The sequence below is a fragment of the Leptonychotes weddellii genome, chromosome 1, assembly GCF_054177405.1.
Source record: "Leptonychotes weddellii isolate Sample4059 chromosome 1, ASM5417740v2, whole genome shotgun sequence".
In the NCBI taxonomy this organism is placed as follows: domain Eukaryota; kingdom Metazoa; phylum Chordata; class Mammalia; order Carnivora; family Phocidae; genus Leptonychotes; species Leptonychotes weddellii.
Window position 1 is genome coordinate 162245061 of NC_138369.1, and position 17413 is coordinate 162262473.

Here is a 17413-nt window from a genome sequence, read left to right on the forward strand (position 1 = left end):
ATTGCAATAACGTTTTATGGTGACAGATGATCGCTACATTTATGGTAAGCATAGCATAATAACATAGATAGCATAGTAAACATGTCTGTCTAATGACAAGTTGTACACCTGAAACTAATGTAACATAGTGTCAAATATACTTCAATTAACAATACAAAAGGGGGTCATTTATGAAATATTCCCACCCACACCTACCACTCCTATAAGCCATTTCACTCCATTGATCTGATTATATGGCATGTTTTTGCTGTCATTGAAGCAAATGTGGTGACTGTGGTGGTGTTAGGAAGCCTTAAGGCCCCTGCCCACCTCAGGCCATTGGAACCCCACCCCTGGAGCTGAGGAAGAGGCCCTGTGAAAATGGATCTGCATGCCATTCATAGCCGTATCTATATTTTCTTTATGCAAATAGCTGCTTTGCAGAATACTGTTCTATAACTTCTTTCCCTAAAATTAGCAATCCATTTGGGGCATCTTTGCATATCAGCCCATTTCTCTCTACCTCATTCCTCTTAATGACTCTTGTGTAATTTATTGTTTGGATGTTCCATGGTTTATTCAACTAGTCTCCCAACTGTTGATCTGGTAGGTTATTTTCCATGGCTTGGTGTCATAAATAGTGCCGTAATGATTATCACTGTACACCATAGATGGCCTTGCTTCCTTGTTCTGTAGATCCAAAGCATAAATTTCTAAAAATGGAATTACTTCGTGATTTTGAAATTTTCATAGCTGATGCCAAATTGTTCTCTAGTTTATATCATACCAAACTGTCTTTGAGAATGTCTTTTCCTCTGCTCTATACTGTGTTCACACAGACTATCATGTTTACTGATTTTTTTAGGTAGAAAGTAGAATTTTCAAGTTTAGGATTTGTACTTCTTTAGTTACATAAGAATTTGAACATCTTTTCATATGTTTATTGGCCATTTGTATTTTTTTGTGAACTATTGGTTTTGTTTTTTTTTTAAGGTTATTTATTAGAGAGTGTGCAAGCACATGGGGGAGGGACAGAGGGAGAGGAGAGAGAGAATCTCAAGCAGACTCCCCGCTGAGCCTGGAGCCTGATGTGGGGCTCAATCTCACAACCCATTTTTTATTTAAATGGTACTTACTTGTTATAAATGATTGGAACAATGCAAGGGAGAAAGTAAAAAGAAACCCCATGAAAGAAATTGTCACTAATATTTGGGGAACATTATTCCTGATATTCTGTATGCTTACATATAGGTAGGAGAATAGAGAAATATCTTGATAGATAGAAATAATATAATGAAACATGAGAAAAATATGTGTTAAATTTAACTTAAATTTATTTGAAACAAAGATACTGAAGTGAAATGAAAGAAATGTCTGAAATTTATATACATCTTCCTTTATACTCAAAAATGTTGTTTTCTGGAGTGTACATCTGTCAACAAAGGGTTTAAGCCATTTACAATAGTATCAAATAGTACCAAAAAGAATAAAATACCTAGGGATAAACTTAACCAAGGAGGGGAAAACCTGTACTCTGAAAACTATAAAACGTTGATGAAAGAAATTGAAGATGACACAAAGAAATGGAAAACTATTCTATGCTGATGGATTGGAGAACCAGTATTGTTAAAATGTCCATACTGTCCAAAGCAATTTACAGATTTAATGTAATCCCTATCAAAAAACCAGCAACATTTTTCACAGAACCAAAGCAAATAATCCTAAAATTTGTACAAACCACAAAAGACCCCAAATAGCAATCTTGAAAAAGGAAAACAAATCTGGAGGTATCACAATCCCAGATTTCAAGGTATACTATAAAGCTGTAGTAATCAAAATAGTATGGTACTGACACAAAATTAGACACAGATCAATGGAACAGAATACAGAGCCCAGAAATAAGCCTACACTGTTATGGTCAATTAATATACAACAAGGAAGACAAGAATATATAGTGGGAAAAAGACAGTTTCTTCAACAAATGGTTTTGGGAAAACTGGACAGCTACATGCAAAAGAATGAAATTGAACTACTTTCTTACACCATACACAAAAATAAACTGAAAATGGATTAAAGACCTAAATGTGAGTTCTGAAACCATAACATTTCTAGAAGAAAACATAGGCAGTAGTTTCTTTGACATTGGCCATAGAAATATTTTTCTAGATATGTCCTCTCAGGCAAGGGTAACAAAAGCATAATTAAACTATTGGGACTACAACAAAATAAAAACCTTTTGCACAACAAAGGAAGCTATCAACCAAACAAGGCAGCCCTCCTGAGTAGGAGAAGATAATTTCAAATGATGTATCTGATTAGGGGTTCATAACCAAAATATATGAAGAACTTATACAAGTCATACACAATTGGTGGGAATGCAAGCTGGTGCAGCCACTGTGGAAAACAGTATGGAGGCTCCCCCAAAACTTAACAGTAGAATTACTGTATGATCCAGTAATTGTACTATGGGCCATTTACCCAAAAGAAATGAAAACACTAATTCAAAAACATATATGTACCCCTACGTTTACTGCAGCATTATTTACAGTAGCCAAGATATGGAATCAACCCAAATGTCTATTGATAGTTGAATGGATACAGAGGATACAGAAGTGGGTGTTTGTGTGTGTGTATGTATGTTTATAAGTGTGTGTATATATATACACACACACACACACATAATTATTACTCAGCCATAACAATGAATCATGGAACACTACATCAAAAACTAATGATGTAATGTATGGTGATTAACGTAACATAGTAAAATTAAATTAAATTAAATTAATACCAAAAAAAGGAAGAAAGAATGAGATCTTGTCATTTGCAACAACATGGATGGACCTAGAATACTAAGTGAAATAAGTCAGTCAGAGAAAGACATCTGCCATATGATTTCACTACTATGTGGAATTTAACAAAGAAAACAAACGAACAAAGAAAAAAAGAGACAAAAAATGGACTCTTAAAAATATAGAGAAAAACTGGTGGTTGCCAGAGAGGAGGTTGGTGGGGCAATGGGCAAAATAGGTGAAGGGGTTTAAAAGTACACTGTATATTCTTCTGTTTTCCTTTCCCTCATCTCATTTCTTTTACAATAAAATTTACTTTAATCATTGAGGTTATTTTTTGTTATCACATTCACACATATGCACCATTGTCTAGCCATGGTTCTATATTTAAAGACTCAAGAGTTCAGCAACACTGCTGCCATGACTTTTAATTCCTCTGTGTATGTTTTCAATCTTTTAATCACCTAGTTTTGGTTTTTTTCCCCTTCAACCATAGTTTATTAGTGTAATAAACTTAAATTTATTTTTTAATTTGACAGTATTTAAAGAATTCCTTAGGTTTGAGGAAATTGCCTTATATAATACCATTAGATTACTCCCTTTCCTTCTCAGAAATGTGTGGGCTTGGCTTTATCTTTTGGTCTTTAGTGTAATGTTCCTTTGAGAAAAACAAAGCAAAACAAAAAAACCTCCCTCTGCTTGCTTTTTTATGACTGGTTGTCTGAGGAGTTCTTTCTTTATCCTTTGAATTTCAGTAGCTTAAATTGGGAGGTGTTGCACATGTGCGTGTTTGTGTTTGTTTTCCAAATTTTTCTTAAAACATAGCATGCTCTTTTTTAATATGCAAATTTAATTCTTTTTTAAGATTTTATTTATTTGAGAGAGAGAGTGAGCATGAGCTGGGGGGCAGGGCAGAGGGAGAGGGAGAGGGACAAGCAGACTCCCCACTGAGCATGGTGCCCCACACTGGGCAGGACCTGGAGATCATGACCTGAGCCGAGCCCTTAACCGACTGAGCTGCCCAGGTACCCCAAATATGCAGATTTAATTCTGAGAGAAAAATTTTCCAGCTTTATATTTTTTACATCATTTTATTTGGTTTTGTTCTTCGGAGTCAGCAGCTATCCTTATTTAGAACATTTTTGTCAATTTTGCATACCTCTTAGCTTCTTTAATATACTCCACTTCTTTGCCTTTTTCTTCTCTAATTACATAAATTTCCAATTATTTATTCATTTAATAATTTGCTATTTTTATTATATGTGCATTTTGTTTCTTGCCAATTCTAATTTATTATTTTCCAGTGACATATTTTGTTCCTCCTTTTGTTTCCTTAGGTGTAGGGGTCTCATTTTACCTCTCATTCTATTGTTTTGTCATATAATCCCTCATCTCTTATTTTTTTCCTCATCTCTTATTTTTATTGAGTTCAGTTTTTTAAAGATTTTATTTATTATTATATATAGAGAGAGCACAGGAGCAGGGGTAGGGGAGAGGGAGAAGCAGACTCCCTGCTAAGCAGGAGAGCCTGACCCGGGGCTCCATCCCAGGACGCTGGAATCATGACCTGAGCCAAAGGCAGACTCTTAACCGATTGAGCCATTCAGGCACCCCTATTGCGTTCATTTTTAATTAAGTTGAAATATAGTGCAAAATATTCCCTGTATATCCCCTACTTGGATTCATGTCATCTGTCTGGGACTTTTATTGCTCACCCCTCAGGGTCTGGGGAAGTGCAAGGAAGCTTATTAGCATTGCTCAGTTCATTGTTCTGGAACCTTCGCTTCTGACAAAAAGCACCTACCACCTGCCTCACTTCAGTTTCACCTGTTTTGTCTTAGCTTCTCCCTAGATCTGTTGGTATTAGTGACAATAGTAGTGTTTTGTTGGCATAGCTGTATGGACTCTGGCTCTGGGAGAGGGTCAGGAACAACCATGTGCTACTCTTGGTCCTCCTTGGGAAGGAATCTTTGGTTTCTTCTCGTGGCCACTAGCTTTTACAGTTTGACATGATGTATTATGTTCTTTCCATGCTTAGTTGATATAGGGCAGACTAGGCAAACTACCGCCCATAGGCCAAATTTAGCCAATAACTGTTTTGTAAATAATGTGTTATTGGCATCGGCCATACCCATTCATTTACATGTTGTCTGCAGCAGTTTTCATGCTTCAGAGAGATAGTTGAGTTGTTGTGAAGTGGACCAATTTACTATCTATCCTTTAACAGGAAAAATCAGCCAAACCCTGTTGTAGGGTAATTTTATTTATCTTTCTGGCTTTTGACTATTTTTCTTTTATTTTCTTAGGGGTTAGAAGAGAGACACATAGGGATGCTCCTTCATCATACTATTTTGACATAGAAGTTGCTATAATGCTGATTTTTAAAAAATTTCATGGAATATAGAACAACTGTATTTTCTCTCTCATACCAAAATGCATGAAATTACCAAAAAATGTTAGATTGGTTCAGTTTGAGATAAGGATGATTTTATCCCGTGAGGTAATTGCTACCTTATTATGTGAAATTATTCACATTATTCCTCTTTAATATCTTTTTTCTTTTCTTTTTCTGAATAAGAGTAAATAAAGCATTTACTTAATTACAGTAGCTTTCCGGGAATATGATTTTATTTTCTAACTTCCTTCTTTTGCACTTTTTCAAAGGTATAAGCGGTTTAAGGAGACTTTGAACAACATCGGAGAGAACGAAGGTGGTATTGATAAATTTTCCAGAGGTTATGAATCATTTGGTGTCCACACATGTGCCGATGGTGGTTTATACTGCAAAGAATGGGCCCCAGGAGCAGAAGGAGTTTTTCTTACTGGAGACTTCAGTAAGTGTTTGAAAGATTTAAAGTTAGTTGTACAATTTATTTATTTACTTAAAGACTTATTATACTTCATATATTTATATGAAAATTAATTTTTACAAATATCCGACCTTTCAGATAGCCATCGGATTTGTTGTCTTTACCTTCATGTGGTTCCTACTGTAATGTAATACAGGTGTTCCTGAAAAGCTTTTATGTTCTGTAAAATCATGTACCAGAAGTAACAGAGTTTATGAGAAAAATAGTGCTAGGGCAGACTGCTCCAAATTTATTCAACTTTGTTAGCAAGCCCTGACAAAATCAATAGCAATCTGGGTAAAAATATTGGTGTAAGTTAAATCTCCACTAGCATTTGCACCTGGTTAGATGGCATTGTAGTTCTTGGATCTTCTAGAGCCTAATATCCTTTTTTGAGACCTCAGTAAAAGTAGACATCTAATCTAGAGGATAAACTTCTGCATGACTCAATTCTTTTTGTTTTTCTTTTCCTTTTTTATAATACAATCTCAATTTTTTTTAAATGAATATCTTCTTAGCCTGTTATTTGCACTGTTAATTTCATTAGGCAGTTAACCCGATGGAAAGCATAGTTGGTCTAGATGTCAGGCTTCTGGCTTACAGTCTAGTGAGGAAGAACTTGTATGTAAAGAACTATAATACAGTTGTATTCTAGTGGTATAAATAAATTACTGTAACAGTGACAAGGAAGAAAGCTCAGTTTTAGAAGTAGAATAATGAAAACCAGGCCTTGGCAAAATGTTCATAATACAAGGAAATATCAGAATGATAATCATCCTTTAGTGCCGGGAGAGTACTGTAGTATTTAAAATTTGATTTTATCAGATTTAAAAGTCTACATGCTATATTATTCCAGTTATATGACATTCTAGAATTGGCAAAGCTATAGGGACAGAAGACAGAGTCGTCAGGGTTTGGTGGTAGGAGTTGTGAGTTGACAGAGGAGCACGAAGGAGCTTCTTGGGGTGATGAAAATATTTTATGTACCAATTGTGCTGGTTGTTACATGACTGCATACATTTGTCAAAATTTATAGACCTATACTTGTAAAAGACTGCATTTTATTGCATGTAGATTATACCTTAAAGAAGCCGACTTTTAAAAAGTTTTGATTTTATACATGTTGTCTAAAGCAGTACTGTCTAATAGAAATATAATGTAAGCCACTTATGTAATTCAGAACTTTTAGTAGCTATATTAAAAAAAGTAAAAGATGGATAGCTGAATGAATTTTAATAATGAAAAATTTTATTTAACCCAGTATATCAAAATATTTTAATACTAATATAATCAATATAAAATTCATTGAGGTATTTTTATTCTTTTGTATTCTTTTAGCTCTGATATTTTTTCATTGGCAATACTTGATCTATATTTAGATTTAATAAAATTTTCAGTTTAAGAATACAAACCCAAGTTTTTTTCAAACAGAATTAAAAGTTCTAGTAACTGAGTTGAATAGTAATTTTAAAATTTAAATTTAATAAAGTAATTAAAATTAAATAAAATTTAAAATTCAGTTTCTCAGTTGCACTAACCTTATTTCAAGTGTTCAATGGTTACATGTGTCTACTGGCTCCTTTATTGGAAATCACAGGTCTAAGGACTTGCAGTCCTGCAAATTAGATGAGGCCTGTTTCTTGAGAGTTATTGAAAACTTCAAGGAAAGTTTTGAGAAAGACCATGTGATCTGCTGACTTAGATTAGTTTTGTTTGCCTGATGATAATTATGAAATTATATAAAATTATGGGGATAAGAGACTTCTTAAATTTTATTAAAATAGTCATTAATAATTCTTTCTTATACACAAACATTACTATTTCTCCATCTTCTCTATACAACTGCCTTGACTAGTAGTTTTTTGTTAAAAGACCATTTAGACATCCACCTATCATTCAGGCACTTTTGGCATTCTATTTTATTACTTCTTTTTATGGCCATTTATAAGATTGAGAAGTATTGATTGAGAATGTACAAGTTGATTTTTACATAGAGATACCAAAACTACTATAAGAACCTCAGTTAAAATTTGGTACTTGCGGGGGCGCCTGGGTGGCTCAGTCGTTAAGCGTCTGCCTTCAGCTCAGGTCATGATCCCAGGGTCCTGGGATCGAGCCCCGCATCGGGCTCCCTGCTCGGCGGGAAGCCTGCTTCTCCCTCTCCCACTCCCCCTGCTTGTGTTCCCTCTCTCGCTGTGTTTCTCTCTGTCAAATAAATAAATAAAATCTTTAAAAAAAAAAAAAAAAATTTGGTACTTGCGTTAGGTACCCCCTCCAACATATTTATGATTAAACCCACAAAGTAGGTTTTAGAAATATAAAAATATGGGAAAGGAACTATATGAGAATTAGATTTGGGAACTGTCATAAGGACTAATGTTGATTTACTAGAAATTGTGTCTCGTAAATATACTTGGGCCCTATGTGCATTTGGAAAACTGCATTTTAAAATTTTATTTAGGATTTAATGCTTATATATCAAAAGTATAATAATTAAAAAATTTTTTGTAAACAGAAAACTAAAAATTATCTACTTCCTATTTTAATGTAAAAATGCCCTCTGTTAACTTGTTTTTTTTTTTTTACAATTCAAGTTGATTTTTAAAAATGCTACCCTTTGTGAGGGTGTGTAACCTAATTTAAAATCTCTCCATATACTTGGGATAGCATTTGGTGAATTATTTTCATCAACCAATATTTATTAAGTGTCTAAGAACTTGAAGAACATCAGATTTAATCAGTGAGCCCTTAATTTTACTGGAGAGATGGGAAAAACTAAGATAAATGAAATTGTGATAGAAAATAGGAACAGGCAGTATGCTGGGAAAATTTAAATGACTAATCTATTTTTTCTTTCTTTTTTTTAAGATTTTATTTATTTATTTCAGAGACAGAGAGACAGAGAGCACAAGCATAAGTGGGGGAGGGCAGAGGGAGAAGCAGACTCCCTGCTTAGCAGAGAGCCCCATGCTGAGCTCCATTCCAGGGACCCAGGATCAAGACCTGAGCCCAAGTGCACTCTTAACTTCCTGAGCCACTCAGGCACCCCACTAACCTATTTTCTTATCTAGATGAAAGAATAGCTTTTCTGCCCAAAGTTACAGGGTCTCAGGGTCTCTGTATACATTAGATCTCAACTTCTTCTCACTAAGGAGCTTTCACTTAAAAAAGTTTGAAAATTGAGAGTAGAGCCAAACTTTTGGGTTAATAATGCATTTAAAAGAATATGTCTTTGGAAAAAAAAAATGTACCTGTGAGTAGTGAGCATTAATTTGATATGACTCTGTAGAGCATAGAATTTTGATGATGATGACAACATAGCTGAAAATACACCCTTAAAAAACTGAACTAACCATGCCTTTAACACAAGGAATTCTGTATTTTGTTTTTCCCTACTTAATTTTCTTTCCTTTTTTTTTCTTTTTAAAGAAGAGTTGAGCAAGAAGAAAGTCATTTTTCTTTGTTGAACTTTTTCTCAGCCTCCAAAATAGGTTAGATAATTTTATTGTTAAGTTTTCTATGTATAAATTTGTACTAAACCAAAGGAAAAGAAAATGGATATTAATTAGCTAAACAACTATAGTATCTTTTTTCATTACAAAATGCATATGAAGATTAGTTAAAATGTTCTTGGTAGCTTTGCTGATCATATTAAAATGTTTTAAAAAACATTTAAAACACATTTAACTGTATTCATGACTGTACTCATATTTATCAGCTGATAGGTTGACACAGCAATAAACTTAAAAGGTTCTGTAGAATTAATCTCCAACTGTAACATTGATATAAGATATTATATTGTATATTGATATTAATATAAGGTGAAATACCACCTTATATTAAAAAAAAATTGCTTCTTCACCTATTGGCAGAGATTTAAAAAGTAACATAACTTTATATTTTTATCATTGAAGTGTAATATAATTTAAAACATTGCTTTTATACCTACCTCTTCTCTCAACCCCCAAAGATAATATAAAACAGTTCTTCAGACACCAGCAACAAAAACTTTTATTTCGTCTAATTGCTAAATTGACTGTTACTTATATTTACCTGAAAATGGAAATTTTCTTAATTTAGTTTTTACCTAAATGATGAGACATTTGTGGTATTTTTTTAGGAGAATATAAATTAAAGAATGTCTAGACTTTAATTCTGTATTATGAAAAATTGTACCTGTAATCAAAATACTCTAGCATACTGTGATATTTGTCTCCTCTTTTAATCATTTTAGAAGTGGACTGCGCTATACGTTCTTTCTCTGGGCTTATTCATAATGTTGCTGGTAAATATTTGTTCTATTGTATTTTTTTTGCCAACCTACCTGAAGATAATTTAGGTACGACTATTTGAATAGTCAAAAACAAATGATCTTTAAGAAAGAAATTGCCATGAATTGGTATGTAAAAAAAAAAAAAAGGTTTGAAATCATCGTTGAGCTTTCGAAACACAGTTCTTCCTTTGGCTCAGTGGGGATAAAATGATGATATTTGTCTTACTTGCCTAAACTGGGTTGCTGTAGATACTAACTAGATTGTAGATGAGAAAACATTTTATACCTTATTCAGTGCTCAAGAAATGTTAATTGACAGGATTGAAAAAATTCTCTCATTTGTAATGGTCTTTTCTTTCTTACTAAAGAAATTACTATTAATTTCAAAAGGCAGTTGACTCTTGCGTGAGTCCAATGATTTAGTCTCTGTGTTGTCCAAACCGAAGTGGATCTAGCTTTTGCCATCCACATTTTTAAAGCTTGAAAAGCAACTTCACTTTAAATATATTACACATATTTTTCTTTATTTGAGAGAAAATGAAACAGTCATTTCTTTTCCTTTAAGTCATTTTTTAAAAACTAGCTTTTTAAGCAGCTAGCAGCTGCCATCGCAACCCAGGAGGACAGTGGATATATAATGACATTCATCAGGATTGGAATCTTACCACCCAAAAAGTATTTCTGGGCAAGCCAGAAACTACTTAAAGGTTCGAGATGAATTTCTAAAACTTTGAATCATCTTCAATAGAGCAAAGATTCATTCTTTAGAAAATTAAGTGTGATTTAAAATATACTTGGAGTTTTGGAACTAAACCATGTTTATTGCAGGTTTCTGAATAATTGAAGAAAACTGGGTGCTTTCCAGTAGTTAGATGATAATAAGTAGAGAAAAAGGCAGTAAACTACGTATGTCAATATAAAATAATTGGGTTCTATTCGCTATAACTGAAAACATTTCATTTAAAATTACTAAGTCTGGGAGCTAGGCACTTTTCAAATAACCTAAATGTCTATCACTGAGGGACTACAAAAAAAAAAAAGGAAAAAATAACACCCTGATTTTTATGCCTACAGAAAAAAGGAACCACAGATATTTTTGCAGAGTAGGAATGACATTAAGGAGAATTTTACCTGTTTCCTGGACAAAATTAGTCTGTAATTTTGTTTTCAGTTATACAATTGCCCAGAAGTTTACATCATCATAAAAGCCTTTGTATTTCTTCATTCCACATGCTCTGCAAGAGTGCTACTGAAAGTGTACTCTGTGGACCAGTGTGGTTTCATGCACTGTAATTATTTGGCAGTGATGTACTGGCAGAAATTGGGATTGTAAGCATTTAGAGACTTTACTTGTTTTTAAGGATTTTATTTATTTATTTGAGAGAGGGGGAAAGAAAGTACGAGCGAGCATGGCAGGGAGGAGCAGAGTGAGAGGGAGAGCAGACTCCCCACTAAGCAGGAAGCCAGATGCGGGGCTCGATCCCAGGCCCCAGGATCATCACCTGAACCGAAGGCATCTGCTTAACTGACTGAGCCACCCAGGCACCTCAGCATTTAGAAACTTTAATAGTTTGACAGAGTAATTTTTTTTCAGAGAATTAGATTCATTAGGTGAATCTAATGATAATATAAAAATTGGGGCTTAAATTTTGAAAGCCTTTTTTTTCTTTTGATTTTCTAATAATTCATTTTATTACATTTGACATAAGATTTGGTCTATAATAGATTGGAATTTTTTTTTTTTTTAAAGGTAACTGATCCGTCAGCACAGAGAGTTGGGAGAAGCACTGATCTAAAAATTAGGGATTATCGGGTGCCTGGGTGGCTCAGTTCGTTAAGCGACTGCCTTCGGCTCAGGTCATGATCCTGGAGTCCCGGGATCGAGTCCCGCATCGGGCTCTCTGCTCGGCAGAGAGTCTGCTTCTCCCTCTGACCCTCCCCCCTCTCATGCTCTCTCTCTCTCATTCTCTCTCTCAAATAAATAAATAAAATCTTAAAATAAAAAAATAAAAAATAAAAATTAGGGATTATCTATTGGTTTAGAAGTCTTTTATGGTTGGAAGGTATAGTTCTGATGTCAACCTCCTTTGTATTCTCTTCCTTCCCGTAAATCTATCACTGCTGTGTTAGTCAGCTTTCACTGTGGTGTGGCATGTTACAAAAAACTCTAACATAATGGTTTGCAACTGCAAAGGCTACAGTTATGAGCTGTGCCTCAGTCCCGAGGGTCAAATTCTTCCCAGGATGATGGAGCAGCCCCTGTGTGGGACACGCAGAGAGAAAGAATAGTGGAGGAAACCTGTTACGGTTTTAAAAGCTTCAGTTTGGCAGTGACACATGTGATTTGCACTTCCATTTCATTAACCAAATAATTTGGCCAAGCCTTATGTCCATAGGGCATGGGAGCACAATCTTCTTTTATGGAGGCTCATGAAACTTTGGGAATAATAGTATGAATGACCCGCATGGCAAAAAACACATACTTACAATATAAAGTGTAAACTTTCCAGATTCTTTGATATTCTAGATAATCTGTGTTATGTGTGTGATCAGAGGGGAGTTAGGTAGGTAGGGTAGTGCAGTAGTGCTCTCTACCTTGATTGTTGAGGGGTTTTTTTCTGGAATCTCTACTGACCTCTGGATTCAAGTGGAACTTCAAGGAGTTTTTTGTGAGTTAGACTCTTTCAACTTTCTGTGGGTCCTCTGTGAATGCATTTTTGTTATGTGAGTTCTCATAAGTTTGGCTCTTTGGAGATTGGGATGTTTCTAAAAAACAAATTTCTGGGATGGTCTGAGGACTCTTGATGTTATTTTAGCAAAGAGGTGGCGACTGCAAGGTAGAGAGGTAGAAGGCATTAGGACTATAAACCAAACCAATACCGATGCTGAGAAATGGCCTCTTTGATGTATGTAAACTTAAAATAACTGGGCGCCTGGGTGGCTCAGTTGGTTAAGTGACTGCCTTCGGCTCAGGTCATGATCCTGGAGTCCCGGCATCGAGTCCCACGTCGGGCTCCCTGCTCAGCAGGGAGTCTGCCTCTCTCTCTGACCCTCCCCCCTCTCATGCTCTCTATCTCATTCTCTCTCTCAAATAAATAAGTAAAATCTTTAAAAAAAAAAAAAAACTTAAAATAACCAAACAGCCAAGGCATTTTGTAGGAAGTTGTCAGGACTTTCTCTAGCTTTCCAACCTGATGTTGCTACTCTCCTTCCCTTTATCTGTTTTTACTGATAGATTATTTCTTTTCAATGGAGTAGAGGTACAGTGGAGGTTTACTTAGCTAACGTCTACTTACCAAACTTAGTGAATATACTTCTGTTTGACAGGCTCACTCTGAATGATACTGACAACTTTCCATGGGATACTGAGCACGCATGGGTAGTTGACTGTAGTCTACCACGTGTATGCAGTTCAGCTCCTGCCAGTTACATTCAGTGCTTATTAGTGAGCTGGTTTCCCATCCCCTTCAAATCCTGTGAATGCCAATTCTTCTCATTATAATTCTGCAGTATAACATTATATAAAATGATGAACTATAAGTGTGACAGCAAAGAAAATTATTAAGTATTGGGAAAATCTCAGTAAGGACAAGTTGGAAAAAAATGGTTTTGAATTAAGTATGCACAAGTGAACTGTGAGAAAATGATATAAATCTAACAGTTTCACATGCAGATTACTTTGTGTGCACCATTTTAGCTTCTGTTCCATTATAACCCAAAGAGAATTGGAAATATAAATGTTGCATTGTAGGTGTGGGTTCATATAAGAAAGATACTGTAAAATCTTAATCAGAGGACCTAAGGAGAAATGCCTTTAATCTTATATCAGAATATGGGTGAATATTTATATTTGTATTTTAAGTAAAAACAAAATTTTTACTCTTTTGATGTGTATATGTGTGCATATACATAGCATATATGTATTTTATTATTCTCTGCTTTAACCAGTATTTTCAATACATGTACTAACCCTGCCCCAATTGTGCTGGATCAGAGAGCTTTGTTATAAGGTCTAATGGGATTATTTTTATAGGGAAGCATCCTTACCTCCTGGGATTCTAGGAAATTGCTGTTAGAGACCTTAAAGCTTTGAACTGTGTGACATAAATGATAGTTTTCTAGCCTCGTGTTGCTTTTTTAATAAATATCCTGTTAAAAATTTATGCTGTTCGGATATTACAATACTTTTCATTAGGTTTCAGTTTATTATTCTCAATTATTTATTTTTTGTCATTTTTTTTAACATTTTAAAAGATGAGCTATAATTCACATAACATAAAGTTTACCATTTCAAAATAGACACTTCAGTGGTTTTTGAGTATACTTACTATGGTGTACCACTATTATCACTGTCTAATTCCAGAACATTCCCATCATTCTAAACAGAAACATCTAACTGGTAGCAGTTAGTCCCGAATGTTCTCTCCCTCCATTCTCTGGCCACCACTAATCTGTTTTCTATCTCTGTGGATTTGCCTGTTTTGGACATTTCCTATAAATGGATCGTACGATATGTGGCCTATCTTTCCAGTTTCTTTCACTTATCATAATGTTTTCAAGGTTCATTAAGAGTGTGGCATGTAGGGTGCCTGGGTGGCTCAGATGGTTAAGCGTCTGCCTTCGGCTCGGGTCATGATCCCAGGGTCCTGGGATCGAGTCCCGCATCGGGCTCCCTGCTCCTTGGGAGCCTGCTTCTCTCTCTCTCTCTCTGTCTCTCATGAATAAATAAATAAAAATCTAAAAAAAAAAAAAAAAAAAGTGTGGCATATAACAGTCCTTTATTCCTTTTTTGGTGTCTGAATAATATTTTACTGTATAGATATACCACATTTTGTTTATCCATTCTTCAGTGGCAGGACATTTGGGTTGTTTCTACTTTTTGGCTATTGGGAATAATGCTTTTATGAACATTTGTGTGCAAGATTTTATATGAACATGTGTTTTCAGTTCTCTTGGGTTGCCTTGGTTATTGATGTTCTTACCATTAATTGCCCTAAGATCCTTTCACTCACCCTGCTCTGCTCTGCACCACATTTCCATAGCTCCCTTGGCCTCCACCACTGTTGAGTTGGCTTAATGGGAGGTCCCAATGAATTACTTAAGGGGGGAGGAGGGAGAAGCCAGGGAATTTTCCCCTACTCCCTTGCCCTACCCCTTTGTCTAAGTGAGACTGTTTCTCCTGCAGCAATTGTGTCTTGTAGTTTTTACTGCTTTTCTCTCTAAGCTCACCTCCTGCCAGGTAGGCTTGCCTTATTGCTAGCTTCTGTTGGATGTCCCTGGCTTCCAAGTCCCGGTAATCCTGCCTCTCTCTTAGGGGTGTTACCAGGTCCCTGTTATTCCTCATCTCTATTTGAATTCTTAGTTCTTCTACTACCTGTGTAACCAGTTTCCTGTATTATGGGTCTTTCTTGAAAATAGGTAGCTTGGTTTCCACTCTGACCTCTCATTACTGGAATAGTATTTCCCTTCCATTAAGCATGCTGAGTTATGCAGATATACAGGACACCTTTCACATTGTATTTTAGCTATTTTAAAGCAGTCCTGGAATGGTTCAGCACAATGGCCCTGCCTCTGTTAAGGTATTTTCAATAATTTTTTTAAAAGTTAGATTTACTAACTTTGTGAATTTTTAAGTCTTTTTTGTGATAGAGGTATGTATTATAGAATTTCAGTTATTTTTTTAAAGATTTTATTTATTTATTTGAGAGAGAGAGAGCATGAGCAGCAGGAGGGGCAGAGGGAGAAGCAGACTCCCTGCTGAGCAGGGAGCCTGACATGGGGCATGATCCCAGGACCCTGGGATCATGACCTGAGCCAAAGTTAGATGCTTAACTGACTGAGCCACCCAGGCGCCCCAGAATTTCAGTTATTTTGTTCTAGAAAACTCAGCAATGGGAGATACTGTTATACTCTTTCTTTCTATTGTAGCAAATTAGTTATGTTTTACTTTAAACAGGATTTTGATGTTTCATCTATTAGAGAACAGTTTCATCTTCTTCATGCTTTGTTAAGTCTGAAACAACTTTTCCCAGTGTGTGGTCCATATATCACTTGAAGCAGAGTAACCTTGTGTTGGTAAAATGAAGGTTCCAGGGTAAATAACAAATCTTCTGAATCACAGTCGTAGGGTAGAGCTTAATGTTGATGATGTATTCCCCTCCTTTTTGAGGATTTGTATCATTTATATGCCAGTGGCTGTTGTAGTATCATATATTCTTCCTTTTCATCTCCTCCCCCCGCCCCCCACCATCTTCGTGGGGAAAGCATAGACATACTTTCTTTTCCTAGCACGTAGTACGCAATGTGCAACCTAAAAGAAACGACCTATATATTCTTTATTTAGGAAGATTTTCTAGAAGGAGGGATAAGCATGTCTCCTAGGAAAGAATCAGATGGGCACGTCACTTACAGTGGAAGGTAGATTATTTCAGATTCCTGGGGTGGAGGAAATTTGGTTGTTACTCCCTTGCCAATTTATCATTGGTGTGTAGGCAGAATTGAGACCTTTTCAGATATGTAGGGATGCAGGAAGTTTATCTTCAAAGCATTCTTCCTTAGGATGTTACATATGGATACCAGCAGAATGAGGGAATAAATCAAGACAGAGGAAGACATGAGATGCAAGAACCAGTGACTCAGGTTTAGGAAAATAGTAAAGTGGAAAGAGAATTTGTCAGGCTATGCAACAGGCATAAGAGAACAGACAATTAGGAAGGGACCAGGTAGAGAAGACCCCACAATATTCCCTGGGAGGAGGTTCCCTGGGAGGAAAATGGCAGAATGGAGAAACCATTTGGCAACTTAGAAGACTTTAGGATATGAATTGATGTTTTCAGTAGAAGAAAAAAGTAAGACTCAATTTAAACATGATGCTGGGAAGAGTCTTCTTTAGGTGGCTGTTAAGGATTGAATTTTTGTGTATCCCCCCAGATTTATATGTTGAAGCCCTAACCCCTAATGTGATGGTGTTTGAAGGTGAGGTCGTTGGGAAGTAATTATGCTTAGATGAGGTCATGGTGACCCTATGATGGGATTAATGTCCTTAAAATAAGAGGGAGAGAGACTAGAGTACTCACTCTGTCTCTGTCCCATGTGAGGATACAGTGAGAAGGTAACAATGTGCAAACCAGGAAGAGGGCCTTCACTGTGAGCCACATCTTCTGGCATTTTGATCCTGAGCTTCCCAGACTTCACAACTATGAGAAATGAATGTCTGTTATTTAAGCCACCCATTTTGTTATGGCAGCCCAGACAGACTAGCAGAGTGGTACATGGTCATGTTATTGTACTGTGGACAAGCCTGCAATCCTAGTTTTCTACTTGGCTCTGCAATGAACAATATTTAATATAACATAAGAACATTCATTAGTTTTTAACTTTTGAATGACCTATAGAGGTATCATTAAACACTTAGTGTTTTAATTGTTTCTGTAAAAATAATATTGAAAGACTTCGGAAGATACTTTTTAAAATATTTTATTTATTTATTTGAGAGAGAGAAAGCGTGAGCAGGGAGGAGC

The 17413-nt window shown here is 35.6% G+C and overlaps 1 protein-coding gene across 1 annotated transcript in view; it reads left to right on the forward strand.

Annotated features, from left to right (window-relative positions):
* GBE1 (1,4-alpha-glucan branching enzyme 1) overlaps positions 1 to 17413 on the forward strand; it is a 276713-nt gene that overhangs the window by 48651 nt on the left and 210649 nt on the right. The window contains exon 2 of the mRNA XM_006726989.3: positions 5436 to 5605. Within this exon, the coding sequence (XP_006727052.1) occupies positions 5436 to 5605 (170 nt within the window). The remainder of the gene's footprint in view (positions 1 to 5435; positions 5606 to 17413) is intronic.